Source organism: Delphinus delphis, chromosome 16 (genome assembly GCF_949987515.2).
Source record: "Delphinus delphis chromosome 16, mDelDel1.2, whole genome shotgun sequence".
Classification (NCBI taxonomy): Eukaryota; Metazoa; Chordata; class Mammalia; order Artiodactyla; family Delphinidae; genus Delphinus; species Delphinus delphis.
This window is the reverse complement of record NC_082698.1, coordinates 82,583,609-82,604,873: the sequence shown is the minus strand read 5'-3', so window position 1 is coordinate 82,604,873 and position 21,265 is coordinate 82,583,609. Positions and strand designations below refer to the sequence as shown.

The window sequence follows — 21,265 nt, the reverse complement described above, 5'->3', positions numbered from 1 at the left end:
GATCTACAGAAGTGCTGGTCCTGGCAGCTCCCACAGCACCAGGATGCCCTTGTGCTTACGACAGCACCCACCATACGGGTCACAAGTCTTGGAGCACTTCCTGTCTTCAGGGCTGGGCACCATGCTTTCCTTATCCACTTCTCAAGCCCCAGCTGCTGACACAGTGCCTGGCCCATCACAGGCCACATGAATGAAGTGTATTCAAAAGAAGAGATGACGTCTGAACTCAAGAGCTTTTCTTTTGGGGGCCGTTTAACTTTAGCTTTCCAGGCAGCTGTACTTAAACGTTTTCCAGCCCTGCTGCCAATGACCTACTGGGGTGAAAGAATGTTGGCACACCCCAGGGGGCACATGGCTTTGGCTGGTCCTTTGGCAGCAGGGACACTGGGAATTGCTCTTAGGAGCCCAGCAAGACAGTGGGGAGGGTACTTCACCGAGCGCCTCCTCTGTCAGACCACATAGGATCTCGTTGGGTGCCTGGAGCTGCCCTGCAGGAGGCGGCGCTTTGGATGCTGAGCTGGGACAGGTCCCCCTCCCTCCCAACACAGCATCTCACGTGGAGTCTGGGCTGTACCCTGGCAGCCGGCCACTCCAACTTCCCTGATGGAATCTGCCGTCTCCCTGAACTTACCATCATCTTTTCAAAATCTTTCTATTTCTTCTCTGCCAAACTTCTTGAAGACAATGAGTCTATAAACGTGTGATACACACTGTGAATTTACACTTGCTGATTTTTACCTAAAATTCACCTCTTCCAATCTTAAACGCCTTCTCACTGGAGTTATCGCCAATTTCCAATTATGTAATTTTCTAGATTCCACTGGAATTCTGAATGCATGTCCCCTCAGGTGAAATACCTGTGGTCCAGTTTCTCAGCTAGCCAAGGAAGCCTGACTGGGAATTTTGCTGAAATACAATAGTGCTAAGAGCAAACCAAATGGAACATTTTTATGTACCTCAAACGCTGGGGCCCAAGGAAAGCAAGCATCATTACAGGCAGGTGAGGAAGAAGGGGTAGATTTTTTCAAATGTGAGTTCTAAAGTGAAGGTCTACTCACTCACGGAACCTCGGCGTCTTTACTCAGCACACCCCACTGACACAGCGGGGGTCCCAGGGAAGCTTCTTGAAGATACTACTGATTCTCCACTTCCCCAAATGTAGAAGGAGCTCACGTAAGCAAGCCCTTCATTAACCACTCTCTAAATGATTCCACTTGTTTCTATTTTTTTCTTCCCAGAAAATTATCCTTTATCCCAATCCCTTATATTCTCTTTGTAACTCTGTCTTCCAAACTTGAGAAAACAGGTCTCCTCCCTCTCTGGTTCTTCTAAAGTAATTACATTTTTAATCACCTTTGCCACAGAAGCTTTTTGGTGGCTCTGAGACAACAATACTGCATTCACCTACTGGTTTCCTCTCCACCATGGGAAAGAGGATGGGGCCCAGCAGAGCCGAGGACACTAACTGCTTCTCACCGATGTCCATCATCTGCCCGTGGAGTCTCTCTCCCCATCCAGCCTGGGTTCCACCAGATGAAGGCCCTCGACAGATGGGAGAGGGATCCTGAAACACCTCACAGGGTGCCACGCGACCGAGGGCTGCCAGAGAGGGTGGGGAGGCCAGCTGGGTGGGTTCCGGGGCCTCTCCCTCCGGCTTCCAAGAGAGCCTCCTGGTTTTGTCCTGAGGTTTCTGGTTGCTAAAAAGTTTTGAAAACCTTCTAAGTAGCACAATATCCATCCATTTTGGCCACATAGGAAAAAAGTAGTTGAAAGGAATGAGAATCAGCTACCTGGAACGAAGCACCAGCTCTGTGCTTTCCCGCATGTCTTTACTGATTCTCGGTGCGGAGCTCCACTGGGTCCCCTGCCCGAGACTGCAGGGCGAGCACGCAGCAGAGCCCAGGCCCTTTACCCTGGGCATGCTCGCTCCCACCAGAAACCGACCCCCAAGCCCCTTCCAAACCCTCTACCACTTCAAAACATCAACGTGCGATGAATAACTGCGTCTAGAATACTCCATGCACGTTGCTTACCTGCGTCATCTCACCTGTTCCAAAGTTACAATGGGAACTTCACGGAGAGAATGCAAATAATTCATTCTTTTTCTCTAGGCTTTTTTTCCCAGTCTCCCCTCGTGAATCCTGCATAGATGGTCAGCGAGAGCCCTGCTGGTCTGAATTCGCTTCCCCCATCCGTCTCTGTTCTTCAACATCTGCGCAAATAGGACTCTGCTGGCTCCTGTAAAACCCGCCCTCCACCACATGCCCCTGCCAAGAGGGAAGTTCATTTCTTCATAAATTTAGTCCATGACAGATATGACTGATCCACAGGTGGCTGTGCTCCGAATGCTGATTCAGACACAAGGTCCTCTCATCTGCTGGCCCCAGCATCTCTGACGTGTGGCCCAGAGGAGCCTTCCTCCTGGTCAGGCCCGAGCATGGGGTCCACACTTTGCCTCATCTTCCATTGCCCAGAAGCCAGGCATCGGCCCTTCTCGCTGCACGGGGTGGGGTGAGGGGGCGTTGGAAAATTAAGTGCAGCCAAAGCCTGGGATGAGAGTCAATGGGTGAGACAGATTTGGAGAATGACAATGGTCTTCAACTCAGAGCCCCCTGCAAGGGACTTATTTTTAATTAGTTGATCTGACCGGCATATACCATGGTTCACATTCATGCTTAAGTATGATGCTTACTTGTACCCTAATCAAAGGGACCAGTCCATACTATGTCACTTAACCTCTCTGTGACTCAGTTTCCTCATGTTGAAAATAGGAAAAATAGGGCTTCCCTGGTGGCGCAGTGGTTGAGAGTCCGCCTGCCGATGCAGGGGACACGGGTTCGTGCCCCGGTCCGGGAAGATCCCACATGCCGCGGAGCGGCTGGGCCCGTGAGCCATGGCCGCTGAGCCTGCGCGTCCGGAGCCTGTGCTCCGCAACGGGAGAGACCACAACAGTGAGAGGCCCTCGTACCGCAAAAAAAAATAAAAAATAAAGTAAAGGAAAAATAATAGTCCTGACCTCACAGGGTTGTTATGAGGATTACATAGGTTAGAAAGTGCTCAGGACGCTATCTGGCACACAGTAAGTGATACACAGGCGTTTGTTAAACAATTAAGCTGTACAAGGAGCTGGTTCCCTGCAAATTCCTAACACAGACCTGTCTTGGAGGTCTCCAGCTACTAGAAAGTGGGCAGGTTGTAGAAGCCCAGGGCTGGAGTGTTCCCCAGAGGCCAACGAGTTCAGTCTTCCATCCAGGATGGAAATCCCTGTTAAACACATCCTAGACTTGCTTCAGTGCCTTCCTGGGAAGGAACTCATTCCCCATCCACGCTTCCACAATTTAGATGTTAAAAACGCACAGGTCCTTGTAAACATTTATTCACCGACACCAATTCCCACCCCCATTTAAAAAATCTACTTCCGCATCCATCCAGTCTTTTGTTCATTCATTCATCCAACAGAACTTGAGGAATTACCATGTTCTAACCATGACCAAGACATCCAAGATCTCAGCCCTGGGAAGGAGTTAGCTTATATGGGTGCTAAAAGGGACCAGAGGGAAGACAGTGATTTTAGGTTCTTGGAGGCAGTGACATTTGAACCAAGACCACCATTTGAACCAAGACCACCAAGACCACAAGCAAGGGCTGCTATTCGAGTATTGGGAAGAACATTCCAGGTGAAGGTCTGGCAGGCACAAAGGCTCTGAGATGGACAGGTCACGTGGCGAGAGAGTGCTGTAGGACAGGTACCCAAAGGAACGTGGGACAGGAAGGCTAGCAGGCCCTGTGAAGGACTTGGGAATTCCCTTTGGCTTGAAGTTGAAGCCACTGAAAGGTTTTAAGCAGAGAAGTGAGTGGATGAGCTCCGGTTTGTAAAGATCACTCTTCTTCCATAGCCAATGGGAAGAGAGATAGAAGCAGGGGGCGGGGCATCAACAAAACTGGAATCTGGGAATCCCAGCAGATGAAGGCTCCAATGCCTTGACCAAGGAGTGATGTTGCCTTGGTTAAAGTTGGAAGCAATGGCAAGGATATAAGAAGAGAAAGAATTTGTGGTTCTAATTGTTTTAATAAACTGATTTATTAAATACACACCTAATATTTAGTATGCATTTAATAAATCAAAAAAAGTATGGCCAGACAGTCATACTTCTGTAGTAATTCTTCCTGGAATTCACAAGCAAGGGGAAGAAAGTTCTTTATACCATGTGCCAATCCAGGCAGAGCGGCCCTTTACGTTACAGGATATTTTAGGTATCCTATTGTTCTTGTAGCATGACATTCTCCCCCTCACCCTAAGTTAATATTGATACTATACATCCTTTGGCCATAAAGGTTTTACCACACTGACTCTGGCTGTCATTCATATCCCCTCTTCCTTCCTTAAAGAAAAACCCCCAGTGCCTCTCCATGGATTCCACCCTCTCTAAGCACTTATTTCTCGCCAAACCTGCCAAATTCCCCTCACTGGGGGATCCAGCATTTGCTGGGTAAATCCGTACCCATGCCTGGACTTCAACTTCAGATTCCAGCTACAGTTTTCTTGCAATGGTAACAATGACAAACATCAAATTTCAAGCCATTTTCACTAAGGCCTCAAGTAAAGATGCTCAGCTCAAGGGAGAGTGGGGCTGCCCGTAGGCAAAGATGGCAGAGCTTCTTTCCACCTTCCGCCCCAGCCTTTGCCTAAGTTGCTCCCTTGTTTGAGATGCCTTTTTCCTTCCTTTTCACCTGATTCATTTTTATTCCTCAAGATGCAGCTTCGGGGCCACCTCTGCCAGAGGATTAGGTGCCACCCAGCTGGATCAGGTGAGGTACCTCTGGAATCCCGGCTAAATGCAGGTTTACTTTGATCACAGACTCTTACCTCTTTTTCTTCGCTTTGTCTCTCCTACTGGACCCCAGGAGACATGCCTTACTTACCCCAGCAGGGTTCAACATGCTTGCTGAACGAATACATGGCGCATCTCACACACCACTGGCGCATGTATAAACGGAAAACCATTTGGTAGTATCTACTGCAGGCAGTGGTTCTCCACTGCAGATGACTTTGCTCCCCAAGGGATACTTGGTAGTGCCCGGAGAGAAGTTTGTTTGTCACGACTAGAGGAAGGCATGCTGTTGGCTTTCAGCGGGCAGAGGCCAGGAGGGCTGCTGAGTATCCTTCAACGCACAGGACAGCCTCTGCGACAAAGGATCCCCCCGGCCCATGGTGTCTACGGCGCCAAGGCTGAAACGACACACCTGTTCTATGACCCAGAGATCCTACTCCTAGGTATATACGCCCCAGGGAAATTATGTATATGTCTATCAAAAACATGCTCAAGAATATTGGTAGCTTTATTCATAAAAGCCTGAAAACAGTCCAAAAGTCCACTGATAGGATAATAGATAACAAACTGTAGTATTTATACAATGGAATGCTACAAGGCGAAATAAAAAAGACTGTAAAAATAAGACTTGGATATGGGCTTCTCTGGTGGCGCAGTGGTTGAGAGTCCGCCTGCCGATGCAGGGGACACGGGTTCGTGCCCCGGTCCGGGAAGATCCCACATGCCGCGGAGCGGCTGGGCCCGTGAGCCATGGCCGCTGAGCCTGCGCGTCCGGAGCCTGTGCTCCGCAACGGGAGAGGCCACAACAGTGAGAGGCCTGCGGTACCGCAATAAAAAAAGTACTAGGTACTGACTGGGAAGGGGCTGGAGGGACTCTACCTTCACCTGGGGAGCTGCAGGGCTGTGCTGCACACGGTGACTCGCGTGCTGTGTGTGTCACACCTCAGTAAGCTTTATTACAGGGAACACCCTCTCAGGGCCACACTACCAGCAGGAATCACACGTTGGTTCGCTGCCTTAGAAGCCAGACTTTCTAATGGACTTTCTGGTACACTGCTGGCCAGGGTGTAAGTAGCTGCGTTTCCAGAATGCTATTTCACAAGAGAGATCAAAAATGTTAAAATGTACAAAATCCTTATTCAACTCTGCTTTGATCATTTTATGCTAAGGAATATATTAAAGATGAGCACACAAACTTAAACTTCAAGAATATTTATCACAGCAGAATAAATATAAATAAATATATGTAAACAGGGAGGGGGGCAATGAACCCAACGCCCACCCAAAGGGAACTGGTTCATTAAAACGACACTTTAAAATTGAAATGGAAAAGGTTTACGATATATTAATTAGAACTAAAAAGCAGGTCACCAATAATATGTAACCTAAGATTTATGAAGGGTACACTCAATGAGTTAACTGTGATTATCTCTGAGTAACGGGAGATTATGGGATTTTTAAAAATTTTACCGTTTTTCTTCTTGGTTTTTTTCCTAAAATGAACATATATTACTTGTTAATAAGAAAAAAATATACTCACAGCTCTTAAAAATAAAGGTGAGTGTTACACTGTAAAACTGAGTACTAGACCACACTAAACTCCCAGGGTGCTGGTGTATTCAAAGCCCTGCTCCCCGCAGAGGAGCTCTGACCTCCCATTACCATGGCTCAGGGGAGCAGGGATTAAATCAGAAGCTAGATGAAATCCTAGGTCTTCTGTTTCAGTCCCGGACTGCGGGGCTGAAATCCCACTGAAATACACAAATCCATACCTGCATTAAGCCTCACAGGACTATATATGTTTCCAGAAAAGGGAACGGCAAATCCACGTATAAACGTGAAAACCAATATAAATATTTTTGACTGGAAAGAATTCTAGGTGAAAAACAAACACACAAACAAAAAAAACCCAACCCACTACCTTTCCTGGATTATCAAGTCTGAGCAGTTAGACGGTGGTGATCACTTAACCAAGGTAATCTCGTTACCCTCAGACTCTGGCAGAAAAGCCCCATCTGTCTTTCTCTGTGAAGTGGAGAAGAGAACTCCCACACAGAGTACCTGTGCCGATTCAGTGCGATAATGCATGAAAAAGCAAGTTACAGATGCAAACTGTAGGTTATTATACTCCTCATGAGCTCAAGTTTCCCCACCACAGGAGAAGACTCCTAGGAAGAGAGCAAAACACCTCTCCCAGGAAGCTCCCTTCTCGGAAAGCTGCCTGGCCGCGCATGCGCTTGAGTATTAGGTAGCACTGCATGCGATTAATCTCATAGCTCACCACGATCTGAGCTCCCCCCGGAGCCACAGAGCTAAAGGTGGGAGCAGCTGCTTACCTGACACCAGAGGGGCCCAGGATCTTAGCTGACAAATCCCACTACGGTAGAAGGTCTCGGTTTAATTCTGGTTTTAAGAGAAAGGTGCTTCTCTTCTTCCTTGTTAGTCAAAAAGACTCTAAACCAAATAAACCAACAACAAACTCTAAAGATAAAACATTTCACAGTGTTAATTATCAATGCCATACGTCCCCCCCCATCTTCTCAAGGTCACACCTCCCCACTGCATGATGACAGAGGGTGGCTGACATGGGCCATGGGAAGACAACTCCTGTGAAGTCCACGCTCTCATGGAAAGAGTAAATAGCTCAGATCCCAGCCTCCCACGACAAAGGACCCACAAAGCCAAACAGAAGAAACCCCCGAGCATCTGTCAATCTGCCTGTTCCTTTGCCTCCTCAGAAAGAACGAATCACAAGACTGCTCAGAAAGGGCAGGAGCTCCCAAAGCAGCTGAATTTCATGCTGTTTCCAAAGAGTGCGCTTGCATGGTTATTTGCACGGTGGGCAGACGAGGCTGACAGCTTGAGGGGGCTATTTTAGGGGGATACCCTGCGAGTCTGGTTAGAAGACAGTCCTGGGCCCTGAGCTCCCAGCAACCACTTTCTGCCTCCAGGCAGACCCCTCCACCCACCAGGGGTTAAAATGACCCACACAGGGTCTCTGTACTTAAACCATCCCAAGAGAACCCAGCGGGAGGAGAGAGAAGGGAAGGGGGTGTGAGAGAGAGGACCTCCCCACCCATAAGTGCACTTCTGGAGAGCCTCCCTAAGTGCACTTAGGGAGCTAAATACACTGAAAAAAACAAAACGAAGAGGCTGAGAAGACAACCTTAACCACAGAAATGCTTCCTCCTCCCTCCCCTCCTCCGGGGCATCCAATGTCTCCCTACTGTGTACTCTCCCTCCCACGCCGGGCCAAAAGCAGCTCTGAATGCAGATCAAAGGCGGCTCTGAAGGCAGATCAAAGGCACAGTGGTGCCCAGCGTCTCTCTCCTACACAGGGACTCTCTGAAAAGGGTTCCAGGTCATCAAGAGGGCTCGCAGACAGCGGTCATAACCTCTTTCTGATAGAAGAAACCAGGCTCAGCACAAGCGATAACGCATTTTCACTTAAGACAGTCACATGCATACACGCCTATTTCCATACAGACGCCTACGTGGTTTTTCACAGCAGGAGGCAGGCAGGAAGCCTGTTCCATGAGTCTAGAATCCTTTGCTTTCCTCATCTGATTCTAGCAGCAACAGCAATTTCCATTAGGGGTTTTCTTTGATGAGGGCTGATTACAGGTCAAAATGCCACGCTCTGGCTTGGTCTCCTTCCCACCGTACCAGCCCAGTGAGATCCATCAACAAACTGGGAAACAAAGATGGAGGGAGGTGCAGGCTGCGTTCCTTAAAAGTGGGGAGCACACTCTGGCTGGAGCGTCTGAGCTACTGGACTTGGTAAACTTTGCAGGCTGACCCTTCTTTGCTCAGGGCATCCAGGATGCAGCTCTCATGCCTCTTAACACACCTCTCTCTCCACACCGGTAAGGCACAAGGATTTTCTCTCACCAGCAGCATATTTCTGCACCTATTTTCAGCCCCCGTAAACCCTATTCCATTGTTTCAGGGGACCTGAATTCTTACTTAATAAACCATCAATGTCATCCCTCCACCGCTACCCCAAATTCCCTCAGGGAGAAGGCGCTGCAAGGAAGAAGAAAGTTCTTAACTAGGGCTGTGCTCCTACACAAAATAGGAAAGCAAAAATAGGTATAAATATACCATCAAATAACCACTAAGGTCTTTGCTTATAGTGCTTGACTGCGATTCTCAGGTCCAGGTGTGAACTCAGTGGACGTGTGAAGGAAGGAGAACTTGAACCTAACGCCAACTGACACACGATGCTGCTCTTCCTGACCGTTTGTGCTGCAGTGGCTAAACTGCTCTGCTGCAGAACTTCTCCCATTTATAGGTTACTAAGAAACATAATATTGCTTTAAAATTTCAGTGTGTTCAGCCTCCTCAAACCAGCATACTCATGAATCTTATTCATAACCAGGCTGAACCCAACACAATTTCCCTGTTTTCTCCTGAGACAGTGGAAACGCCGCATCCTCCCAAGCAGACACGCATCACAAGTGTTCCAAGATCAAAAACTGGATCACAGACACTCACTGCATAAAGCCTGCCAAACCAGGGCTCTGGGTAGGTACAAATTCTTAAGAGCCGATATGAAAAACAGCTGTCTGGGGCTGGAAGACTTTATGACCTTTTGGAAAATATGGGGGGGGGGTGAAAGGATTTATACAGAGTGATGTGACTGAAAACTCCCACACTCTTAATCAAAGCCCAAATAAGAACCTGCTTTTAAATGTACCCACCTCCAACACTGCACAGCTAACCTGGACTCTGGAGGCCCAGCTGTAGCTTAGCATATCCACACTGCAGCCTGACTGCTGGAGGCTTGCAGACCACTCCTTGCTGAGAGTCCAGCCAGCCCTGGCAGCAGGCTGCAGCCTGATGTCCTGATCCGAGTCCAGCCACCAGCCAGGGGTCCCTTGGTCCTGTCCTCCTATGGGCTGTGTTCCCGACCAGTCAAACAATAATCGGGGAGAGCCTCGGGGAGAGCCATGGGGAGAGCCACAGGGTAAGCCGCAGCTCACCCAGCATCATGCCCACTGCGGCCACTCCCTGGTCGTCAGCATCACCGGCTGCTTGCCATTCCACCCATGAAAACATTGTGCAGAAACCAGGGGCTGCCACGGAAGGCGGCGCAGAGCAAGGAACAAAAGCATCAGAGGACAAGTGCAAATGGCTGGCCTCCAGCTCCGGGAGAGAGCAGAGGCTACCGAGCTTCCGCGGGGCAAGTGGAGGTATTTTAAAACCACCTCCCAAGAAAGGAGGCAGCAAAGAGGACCTCAAGCAGCCAGAGCTGCCAGCCCTTCTCCAGGTATCAGGGGCTGGTCTATGACCGTAACAGTAAGCAGGACACACGTGAAAGTGCCTTCCGGTGCAAAAGCATACGCCTTGATGCTGCCCAACTGGTCCTTTCACTCTTCCCTGTTTTTCGCAAGAGATTCTCAACGGCACGGACACGGAAAGTTTCTCAGATTAACTGCAGAAAACTAAAGCCCAGTGAAGACGCCATGGGTGGCCTCTCAGCCCTCCCAGGGCCTCGCTCCAACCGCTACCTGCCCCACCCCTGGCGCCCGGGTAAGGCTTGCTCTGGGGCCAGCAACGCAAAATGACTCCCCCGCCCTAAGACACGCCAGGTTTTCAGGATCCCCTCAACTAGGAGAACCTAACTCTGACCCACCCCCCAGGGGCGAGTGGCTTCTGGTGCGGGACGCGGGGACACTCCCAGCACGTGAGGGTACACTCCCCCGTGCTGCCGCGGCCTCGCCTCATCCTGTCCACCCACGAGGAACTCGGCGGAGCCCCGGCACGCTGCCGCAGCCTCGTGTGTTTCCTGAAACGCACAGCTGCCACCCGCAAGCCGACCCGTGGAGCGTCGGGAATTCTCGCGCCCCCGCCCCCGGGCCGCGCCTTACCGCCGGTGCCCTCGAAGCGCGGGGCCGGGCGGTCCCGCAGCGTGGCGCTCCAGCCCGCGCCAGCCTCGTCTTCCTCCGACTCCTGCGCGGCGACGGCGGGGGCGCCGGGGCCCCGCGCGGGGCCGGGGCGCTCGGCTTCGTCGTCCGAGGATCCGGCCGAGGAGGAGCGCGAGGCGGCCGACGTGCTGTAGAAGGGGTTCCCGCTGCTGTCCGGGCCCGACTCGCCGAACACGTCGTCCGAGATGTGCAGGCTCTCGTAGCGCGCGCGGGCCGCCTCGAGCAGCGCCGGCGCCCTCCTCCGCGCGCCCCCGCCGCCCTCGGCCATGGCCCCGGCCGCCGCCCGCGCGCCGGCCCCCCACAGCGCCTCCCAGCCGCACGCGCCGGGCCCCGGGCCCGCGCCGCGGCCCGCCGTCCCCCACCAGCGCAGCCCGCAGCACAGCGCCCGCCGCCCCGCGCCCGGCCGGCCCGCCGTCTTGGCCGCCTCGGGCCCAGCGCCCGGGGAAGCGCCTCGGAGCTCGGGCGCCGCGGGCTGCGGGCCGCGGCGGGAAGCAGGGGTTGCGGCCCGGACCAGGCGCCGCCGCTCCCGTCGCCGCTGCGTCTCCTCTGCGCCCGCCGCTTCGCCGCGCACCCTACCCGCAGCGGCTACCCGCGCTCCCCGGCCAACCTTCCCGGGCGCGAGCCGCCAGAGGCGGGCCCCGCCTCCTCGCGCCTCCAGCCTGCCGGCCAATGGGGAGCCAGACCCGGGCCGGGCGAGAGGGACTGGGCGGGCTCTGCGCCGGGAACGCCCCCCCGTCCGCCCCACCGGGGCGGGGCGAGACGAGCGGGCGAGGCGAGGGGCTGGGGAGGCGGGCAGGGGGCGGGCAGGGGGCGGGCAGGAGGCGGGCGGCGGCTCCGGCCAGTCCCCTCGCATGTCGGGACGCGCCGCCCGGGACGGCCACAGCAGGCCCTTCGCTGCCCCTGGGGGAAAAGGGAGGAACCAAGTGGGTCTCCCTGAGGAGGACGCAGTGTGCTCTTCCGCCGCCCGAGCCCGCTGAGGGTGCGCGGACCCTCCGCGCTCACGTTCCCTTCCGCAGTAGGCGCCCTACACCGGGCGCCGGGGAGCTGTCCGCCCCGGTGGTTCTGAATCAGGCGCTGCGGAAACGGTCCAGGTAGGCGGAGGGTCACAATTCCCCGGCTGCTTCTGCGCTGCTGCTGCTGCCCGTGGGTCACGGCGGGCTGCGCCGCTTGCTCCTATAAATACAAGGGCTGTCCGGCTTCCGGGAACCTTGCTGCGATTAGGAGCCGGCCTCGCCGGTCCATTTCTGGGGTCAGTCTCCCTTCGTACCCCTGTAATTTGAGGGTGGCGGCATCGGCAGTTAGGTAGTCATTCGTCATCGTCTTTGACGTTTGACATCTTTTAAATTCAACATATTCACTACCACCAAAATATTGATTACTCTAACACCGCTATTTCAGTATCTCCTTCCCTCAGACATTTGACACACTCGTCTGTTAAAATATAGCACAATCACCCGGGCTTCAGGGCTCTGATAAATAGAACAGAGAGGTTCCAACTGCCCCTCTTCCATGGACAGGAGTGTGTGGCGGTCATCCTGTTGATGGTGGTACATAGGATCCGTCTGTCTTGTCTTCTTGCGCCCCCTCTCCCTCCCACAAATACTGCAATAAGTCACACTGATGTTAATTGGGTCATAAAGTCACTATCACTCTGAAATAAAATAAATCCACAGCAATGTGAGGGCTTACAAATCCTACCGGGTATTAGCTAAATAATTACACAAAATGGAAAGGCATGTTGCTATTTCTAAGCAGGCATAAAGGATAAAGATGTGGGGACCATTCTGCCATCAACTGAGGTCAGTTCTGTCAGGCAGGTAATTTCTGTTCCTGACCTCTCTTCCCAGCCCCCATGTTTCCTCCTCCCAAACCAGAGCCACTGTACAGGCAGAACTTCATGAAAATCACCGAAAGACAACATATAAGAAGGAAGGGATTCACATAACATGGCTTGCTTTATGGATTGACTGACAAATGAGAAGTGTTTGCAAAGCATTTCAACTCCCTTGGAAGAATTATGCCACAGAAAAGAACTGATTTCCAACATATCTATATACTGTGCCAACCAGCCAAAGAGTTTAAAGAGGGTATGTACAGGTCCTCAGGCTTACCACAAAGGGTCATGTGAAGCATAGACCGCAGATGCAAGGAGCAAAATAAGACTCCATACTTCGAGTACAAATCCTGCAATTAGAAATTGTGTAAGACTCCTGTGAGATTTCATGTTATCTATTAAAAATAATTGAATAGGATCCAGAGGGGTGGATTCTATGGGAAAGAATTCCTCCTTCTCTCCTTCAGGTAGCCAATGAAAGAGTCAGCAGCTAAGGCAAGTGTGTGTTTTTAAAACAATGGATTGCTTTGCTACCGCTAGGCAGCACAGAACAGAGCAGTGAGAGTCACATGGATGGACACAGCCTTCCACTGTCCTTAATTTGCATTTGTATGGTACTAATCCCAAGGAAATGCCGGGCCTTTGTGCATTCCTGACCTCAAAGTGCTTGTAGCTCACACAGCATGTAACAGTGGGAAGAGGATTATTTGGTCACAAAAGACCAAATTTCCAAATCAAATTGTTACCCCAAAGCTTGTCAAATAAAAATTAGATGACTAGTCCTGTTTAGAATCAATGTTTAGCATGTTACTTTGTTTAACCCAGTAAAGTAAAAACCTAGAAAAGTAAAAATATTCCAACCTTTAAAGACAGTGGCTGCTTCTCATTGTGGAGGGAAGAGAGGAAAGGAAGAAAACAATTGGAAAACAAAAGGCAAAAGAACTTTCCCATCTGCCTGGCAACTTCCTACTTGAAGCTACCATGATGATTCTACATCATTAACTTTTATAAGTAACATATTTGTGAGGATAATTACAGAACCAATGTGACACTAAGATCTTTTAATTTTGAGTCATTTGAAAACATCTTCCAAATAATATAACGTTGTAATATAATTAAGTAATTGTAGGTTAATATTGAGCTTTTGGTTTATAGTCTTCTCAAAGAGCTCCAGGTAGCAAAAGCAGTTCATTTGTGTAGGAGATTCCTTAGGTTTTGTTAAACCAGGGGTTCGTACTTTTATGCACCTGGGGCCAGTAGCCGTATTTCATTGAGTCTAGGCCTCCTTTCATGGTATAGTACACTTTTGTGGTATGTATCACCACGAAAGAAAAAATGCTACCATTTAAACTATGATACAGTGTTTTCTTTTCCCTAATAATTTAAATTTAAACATATCAAAAACACCTCTTTGATAATTATTTATAGTATCAAATCTAAATACAGATACAGATTTTTATCATGTAGCACTCTAATGAGCACATAAAAATACGTTAAAATAATTGGTTAGCATTTTCCTAAAACTTCATCTCACTAGTCTTATTTACTTTCTCACTGAGAGTTTTCAATGCCCAGGTTTTCCCCACGGGTATGTTCCTCTGAGCCACCCAGAGCCTCTGTCACACCACACTTCTTATAGAAGTGCCTTGAGGTCATCCAAGTTGCTGCCCTCTGTTCTGCATGGCTTAATGCTGGTATTTGTTTGTTTGTCTTATCCAAGGTTTTCATACAATAACCAGCTTTATTTTCCTTCTTTAATTGGTCATCAAAAGGTCCTCAGCCTAAAGTACCGAGGGGAATAGACAGCCAGGCATGCCCTGGAATCGTAACCTTGCTGACACAGGCTCAGGCTACGTAGGAATTCCCACTTGCCCACCACCAACTACAAGACGATTCCTGATGTTTGAGATGTGAAATGTGAGAGAGAGAGAGAGAGAAAAAAGTGGGTATCTTAGAATGATAAAATATGGTGTATATTTCTTCCTGTCGGTACTTTTACAATTTTTATTTTGCAAATGGCCAAGCTGCTGCAGGGAATGGAAACGCACCAGAGACTGGCCTGGCCAGCCCCACACTTCACAGGCCAAGTCAGGCTTGGGCAGTCTGTGTGTTGCTGGGTCACCGTGGGCAGGGAAGGCAGAGATAGAGTCGGGGCAGCTGCTGCCTCTCCCCACATTGCGTTCATCACCCAAAAGGAGGGGGCTGGAGCTGAAAAGGAGCTCCTGGAACCGACAGGAAGGAAGAGACACAGCTGCTGAACCATGGCCAGTATGTGGGGGGCAGGAGGTTGAAGGCCAGTGTACGTGGCAAGGTGTGACTTTTGGGGTCATATCTGACATAGGGACCTAAGGATTAACCTTGCTCAAAATGATTTTATATGAAGAATTTATCTAGGAGTCAACCCAAAGAGGCAGAGAAAGAATGATACAGGGTAACACGATAGGAAACTATGGGGAAAAAATCCCTTTCTAGGATTGAGATGCCCTGACATTTCCATTGCTTGCTTGCTTGATTGACTGATTGATTCATTCATTCACTAATTCATCAAAAATGTACTGAGTACCTACTATGGACCAAGCCCTCTTCTAAGCACTGAGAATAAATCAGAAAAAAAAAATCTGTTTTTATAGCACTTACATTCAAGTAGAGGGGGAGAAGAGAAACAAATAAACAAATAAATATGTAATACATCAGTTGTTGATAAGGGGTAAAAAGTAGAGGGACAGAGATCATGGTGATTGTGGTGGTGGTGATAATGGTGTGTGTGTGTGTGTGTGGTGGCAGACGTTGCTCTGGTAGAAGACACTGGGGCATATCCTTGAGAGAGCAAGTCCAGTGCATTCAGGAAAAGGACACAAGTGCGAAGTCCCCGAGGTGGGCGCACACTAGCTGTACTCAGTGAGCACTAAGGAGGCTGGTGCTGCTGAGGCAGAGAGCGCTGAGGGAAGTGTAGGAGAGGAAACTGCAGAGGAAGTTGGCTGTTAAATCTTGTAAGACTGGATTTTGAGTGAAATGGGGAGCCACTGGCGAGCTGAAAGCAGAGAAGTAACAAGATCTGACTTGTATTTTAAATGGATCGCTCTAGCTGCTGAGTGGAAGATAAACAGGAACAGAGCAAAGATGGAATCCGGAAGACCAGTTAGGATACCACTGCAATAGTCCAAGACGTATAAAAAGGGTGTTACGGAACAGAGTGGTAGTGATGGAGGTGATGAGAACTGCTCAGACTGAGAATATATTTTGGAGGTAGAACCCACAGCTTTTACGGAAGAGTTAAAAGCGGACAGTGAAAGAGATGAGTTGAGAATGATTCCATAGTTTTTTACTTGAGCTACTGCAAGAGCAGCAGGATTGCAGGGAAAGAATAAGAACCTGGTTTTGAACGCGTCGGATTTAACACATCTAAGTGGATCTGGAAAGCAGGCAGTTGAAGAGAGGAACCTGGAATTCAAGGCTCCGGCCTGGACTGGAGCTAGAAATGTGGGCGTCATCAGTAGGTCGGTGGTAGATAGTGGACAAGACCACCCAAGGATTAGGAAGTCTGAGGGGCACACTCATATTTATTGATTTATTTAAGCTTTGCATTTTTTGTATTTTATTTTTTTAATTAATTTTTATTGGGGGATAGTTGCTTTACAATGTTGTGTTAGTTTCTACTGCACAGCAAAATGAATCAGACATACACATACATTTATCCCCTCCCTTTTGGACTTCCTTCCCATTCAGGTCACCACAAGTGCATCAAGTAGAGTTCCCTGTGGTTACAGTTATGTCCTCATTAGTTCTCTATTTTATACATAGTATCAATAGTGTATATGTGTCAATCCCAGTCTCCCACACACTCATATTTAGACATGAGGGAAATGAGAAGAAACCACCAAAGGAGACTGAGAATTCAGAAACCTGAGACAAAGCAAAGTTTTAGAGGCTAAGCGTGTATTCTGAGGAAGGTGTAACTGTCAAATGCTGCTGAGAGATCTAGTAGGATGAGGGCTGAGAATTAATCACTGGGTTTGACAACGAGGGGATGAAACTGTGATTGGAGCGGATTTCAGAAAATGAGAGAAGAAATTTGGGTATTGAGTAAAGACAAAGTTTGAGGAATTTTGCTGCAAAGAGAGGAGAGAAAAGGGAGGTGGCAAAGGTGGGTTTGGGAATGGAGAAGAGATTTCTTAAAATCAAGAGAAGTTTGAACAGTTGTGGACATGATTCAGTAGAAAGGATACAAGAGAGATGCTGGAGAGAGAGGGAGCAGTGACTAAACGAAGCCCTTGGTTGCTCGAATGGTGATGGGCTGGAATGCAGAAGCAGAGGGGTTGGTCTTCTCTCAGAAGGGAGTGAAGGCCCCGTGCAGGTAGATTTGGTGAGAGTCTGTGGGTGTTTTTTCCTTACTGATTGGATTTTCTCAGTGCAGTCATCAGAAGAGTGATCAGCTATGTCTGAGGAAGGGGTTGGTCCTCAATCTTGGCTGTACACAAGAGTCACCTGGAGAATTTTAAAAGCACGTTCATAGGGCTTCCCTGGTGGTGCAGTGGTTGAGAGTACGCCTGCCGATGCAGGGGACAGGGGTTCGTGCCCCAGTCCGGGAAGATCCCACATGCCGCGGAGCGGCTGGGCCCGTGAGCCATGGCCGCTGAGCCTGCGCGTCCGGAGCCTGTGCTCCGCAACGGGAGAGGCCACAGCGGTGAGAGGCCCGAGTACCGCAAAAAAAAAAAAAAAAAAAAAAAGCACATTCATAGCAAGGCTCCCTGTTCTATCTACACAATTAAATCAGATTTTCTGGAGTTGGGGCCTGGGCACTGGTGCTTTTTACAGGCTTCCAGGTGATTCAAAGGTGTGGCCAGAGTTGAGCATCCCACGGTTGGGGGTTTGAGGAAAGAAGGTGTGAAATAGTTCTCTAGGGGCGCAGGGACTCAGTCGACTAGAGATATACAGTTGGATTTGTGGTCGAGAATTTACTGTGAAACCTGCCAGCATGGTTGTATTTTTCTCCAACTACGTTCAGCTGCCAGGAAGAGACATGGGGTTGACAGACTGCTGGGTTTTACCCAGGTGGGATTTTGCCAGGTGTGTGTGATGGAGGGTGACAGCACAAGAGAGTGATTTTAATGACAGACCTGGAATCTATCAAGTGAGAATTTGGGGAAAGATTAAGGGACATTAAAAAGGAGTTGGGTAAATGGCTTTTTAATCACAGGAATTTTTTTCTCTTCTGAGTGGTTTAGATCATTAATATTTCCACAAAATAATTTAAGGCAGCTAGACCCCTGCAAAGCATCACAAACAACTCTGATCAGTGTTTCCACCTACCTTTTATTCCCAGGGTTTGAAATAAATTTTTTTCCACAAGTGAACATATGAGACATTTAGAGAAAAGAAAAATAAAATACAAATTGGGAGTTAGCTTTTCACATTCTTAGAAAATGGTATAGTTATGGAGTCAGGGCTGAGTCCAAAGCCCTTCCCACAATTTTCTACTTTTGTCTGGTTCCTTTCCCTTCTCCTCTGGAGACATTTTTCCGTTTTTTAGCACACCCACCCCCCACCACCAACAACAACTTGTTCTCCGACCAAAGAAAGAGATCTGATATGAACACCATCCCTAAAACTCATTTGCTTTTAAAGGAGAAACTGCAGTGAGAGGTTAGTGTTTAACACAAGATAGTGAAGCACTTAGTAGTAGAAACTCAGATATGCTAAGAAACAGGGAGAGATGCTCCCTGGAAGAGAGGGGACCTTCTCCACGTTCCTAAATTCACAAACCTATAGCGGATGCCGACACAACTCAAAAGTGTAAACTGGCGTTGCAGGGTCAGGTGCTGTCTGGATTACTGAACTGATATGTCGTTGTAAACTCAATGTTAAAGCACCTCTGTCCCTCAGGCTTCTTACAGTGAGAGGGACCAGAGGATGATTCTTACGAGGGTGTCTGTGAAAGGCCAAGCACCTACAAAAGCACGTAGCAGACCTGAACCATCACCTAAGTAGGATGTAAGCTGCGTTCTTATTAATCGCAGGAGGCAGAGAAGAAACACTCATGTCAGGGCTTCCATCGAATTTACTGCAACCTCCCATCGCTTCTCTATCTTCATCTGCAGTAATCTTTTGTAAGCATTCATGTCGGGATTAATAATGCCCTTGGTCACAATAAGCAACTCAATTATCAGAAAAACTTTAACGTTTCTTCTAATTGCTAAAGCAGAAGAGCTAACAGAATTTAGACGATTTTCAACAAGGTTTAAACAAAAAGGATTTTCCACTTCGTTCTAATTAGGTCAACACAGATATCACTTTCCCATAACATCCGAAGCAGTTGATATTTTTCCGAGATACCTTTTGGCTCTTTTAGAAAGATAAAAACAGAGGTCCATAAAAATGATAATCAACTGTCATGTATGCCTTCTGAATGCCAGGAAATGTGCTGAGTGGTTTACCTGGAGTATCTAATTTAATCCTCAGGACAGACCCTGTGAGGTCAGTATTCTCATTACTCTCATTTTTTGTTAACAAAATAATGGTTAACCCTTTAATTATTACACTTATATGTACAATTCCAGTTTATGAGCGCAAAATAAGTCATTCTTTAGACGTTCAGCTATATTTAAAGTAGCACATTTTATAACTTTTGCAGCACTTAAAAATGCAAAGAACATCCTAAAATGACAATAAGCTTCCATTAATATTTACATAAAAACGAGAACATAAATTATTGGCAGAGTTGCGAGAAACAGATGTGCTCTTGCAATCTGACTCAGATTTTTAGGAGAGCGGTAAGACACAGAGCAATAGAAAATGAGGTGTATCAACTGTTCCCGTTCTTCAACCAGGTCACCTGACTTTGGAGCAAGTGGCTCAAAGAATCGACTCAGAAGAAAGAAAAAGGAATCTACATCGAGAGGTTCATAGTGCATTATTCATAACGGTCGCACGCTGGAAACACCCAACGCCGTTCAATAAAGACGATAGACCAGGAGACTTCCCTAGTGGCCCAGTGATTAAGACTCCGCGCTCCCACTGCAGGGGGCACGTCCCACGTGCCTTCGGTGCAGCCAAAAAAGACAAAGAAAAACAAAAAAAGACAATAGACCAGACTCTAGTGTTAATACCGAGAAGCGCATGTATGTGATGGGTTTCACATACTGACTGTAAATGTGAATTCGGTACATCAAAAAGGAAAAAGAAAATCAAGTAGCATGTTGGTTCTCTTTTCCTTACAAAATATCAACATAGAGAGTGTTTCTTTGAGTCACCAACAAAATGACTTTTGTTGTATCAGAAAAGACATATTGAATACATGCAATGGACTATTATTCAACCATATAAAGAGGGAAACCTTGCCATTTTCAACAACATGGATGGATCCCGAAGGCACCATGCGAACTGAAATAAGTCAGGCAAATACCCCGTGATCTCACTTATATGTGGCATCCTAAAAACCGCCACCACCAACAACAGAAAAACAACAAAAAAAACCCCAAACAACAACAACTGAATTCACAGACACAGAGAACAGAGGCAGGGGGGTGGCGGTGGATGAAACAGGTGAAGGAGGAAGGTGGTCAAAAGGTACAAACTTCCAGTTATAAAATAAATAAGTTCTGGGGATGTGATGTGCAGCCTGGTGACCATAATTAATAACACTATATTGTATATTTGAAAGTTGCCAAGAGGGTAGATCTTAAAATTTCTTGTGAAAATATTGTAACTATGGATGACAAAACTGATGCTTAGAGAGGTGATTTTCCACGGCCATACAAGTAATCTATGAGGGAGCCAGAATTAGAACTCAGACCGTCCAATTCCAGCCTGAATTCTGTTTGACTGTAACCTGCTCCAACCCCACTTCCTTCTGGGGACAAGCTGCAGTATCTAAACCACAGTGGCCGTGCATGAGGGGTGACTGCTGGCTTTGATTATTTATATGCAGGGTGGAAGGGCTGCCTCGTATGTTCTGCTCCTTCCTCTGCCCAGGAAAGTATCCATCCTTCAAACCATCAGTATTAATTGTTGTTCAGAGATGAATTACGCTTCAGGGGTCACACACAGTGTACTATGTCGTCCATATTTCTTTCAGAAAACCTAAATAGCATTCGCTTGGCGACAAGGAGGAATGACGAGGGGCGCGGGGCAGGGGAGGATGTTCAGAAGGGCTCCCGGAGGTATTTCTGGACCAGTAACGATCACTAGCCCTTATGTTACTCTTGGCGTCATTTTGCTGATTCTTGAAATATATCAGTTTGCCCTAAGATCACGTGGCCCCTCATAATAATCAAAAGCTGCTAGGGTGGGTCAACGTGTTACCCCATATGCTGTGAATCTGCAGTTTGAATGTATTTCTCGGGCCCTTTCCTGAACATGCTGTTTTAAGGGGAACAGTGACAGGTGGGCAGACATGTGACAAGTGACATTATCAGGTGGGAGGGCACCTAGGACACTGACGGGAAGGAGAAGCCCATGCTCCCTGCTGACCTGAGCATTTCTCAGGAATGCCCGCACCCTCTGCAGCTGAGACCTCTGCTCTCAGGCTCCTGCCCAGCCAGGGCCAACAGGGCTCTTGCTAAGGGCCCTTTGTTTGTCCCAAGAAGAAACACCAATCAAGACTTCTCCTCCCTTCATCTTCTGGCTTTGTCTCCCTGGCCAGAGACTTGGCCGAAGCACCCATTTGGGCT

At 48.5% G+C, this 21,265-nt stretch overlaps 1 protein-coding gene across 2 annotated transcripts in view; it reads right to left on the bottom strand.

Annotated features, from left to right (window-relative positions):
- Window positions 1–11,030, bottom strand: part of PGBD5 (piggyBac transposable element derived 5) — an 89,291-nt gene extending 78,261 nt beyond the window's left edge. For both annotated transcript variants that reach the window (XM_060033787.1, XM_060033788.1), the window contains exon 1: window positions 10,706–11,030. In XM_060033787.1, coding sequence (XP_059889770.1) covers window positions 10,706–11,030 — 325 coding nt within the window. The remainder of the gene's footprint in view (window positions 1–10,705) is intronic.
- Between the last annotated feature and the right edge of the window lie 10,235 nt (window positions 11,031–21,265).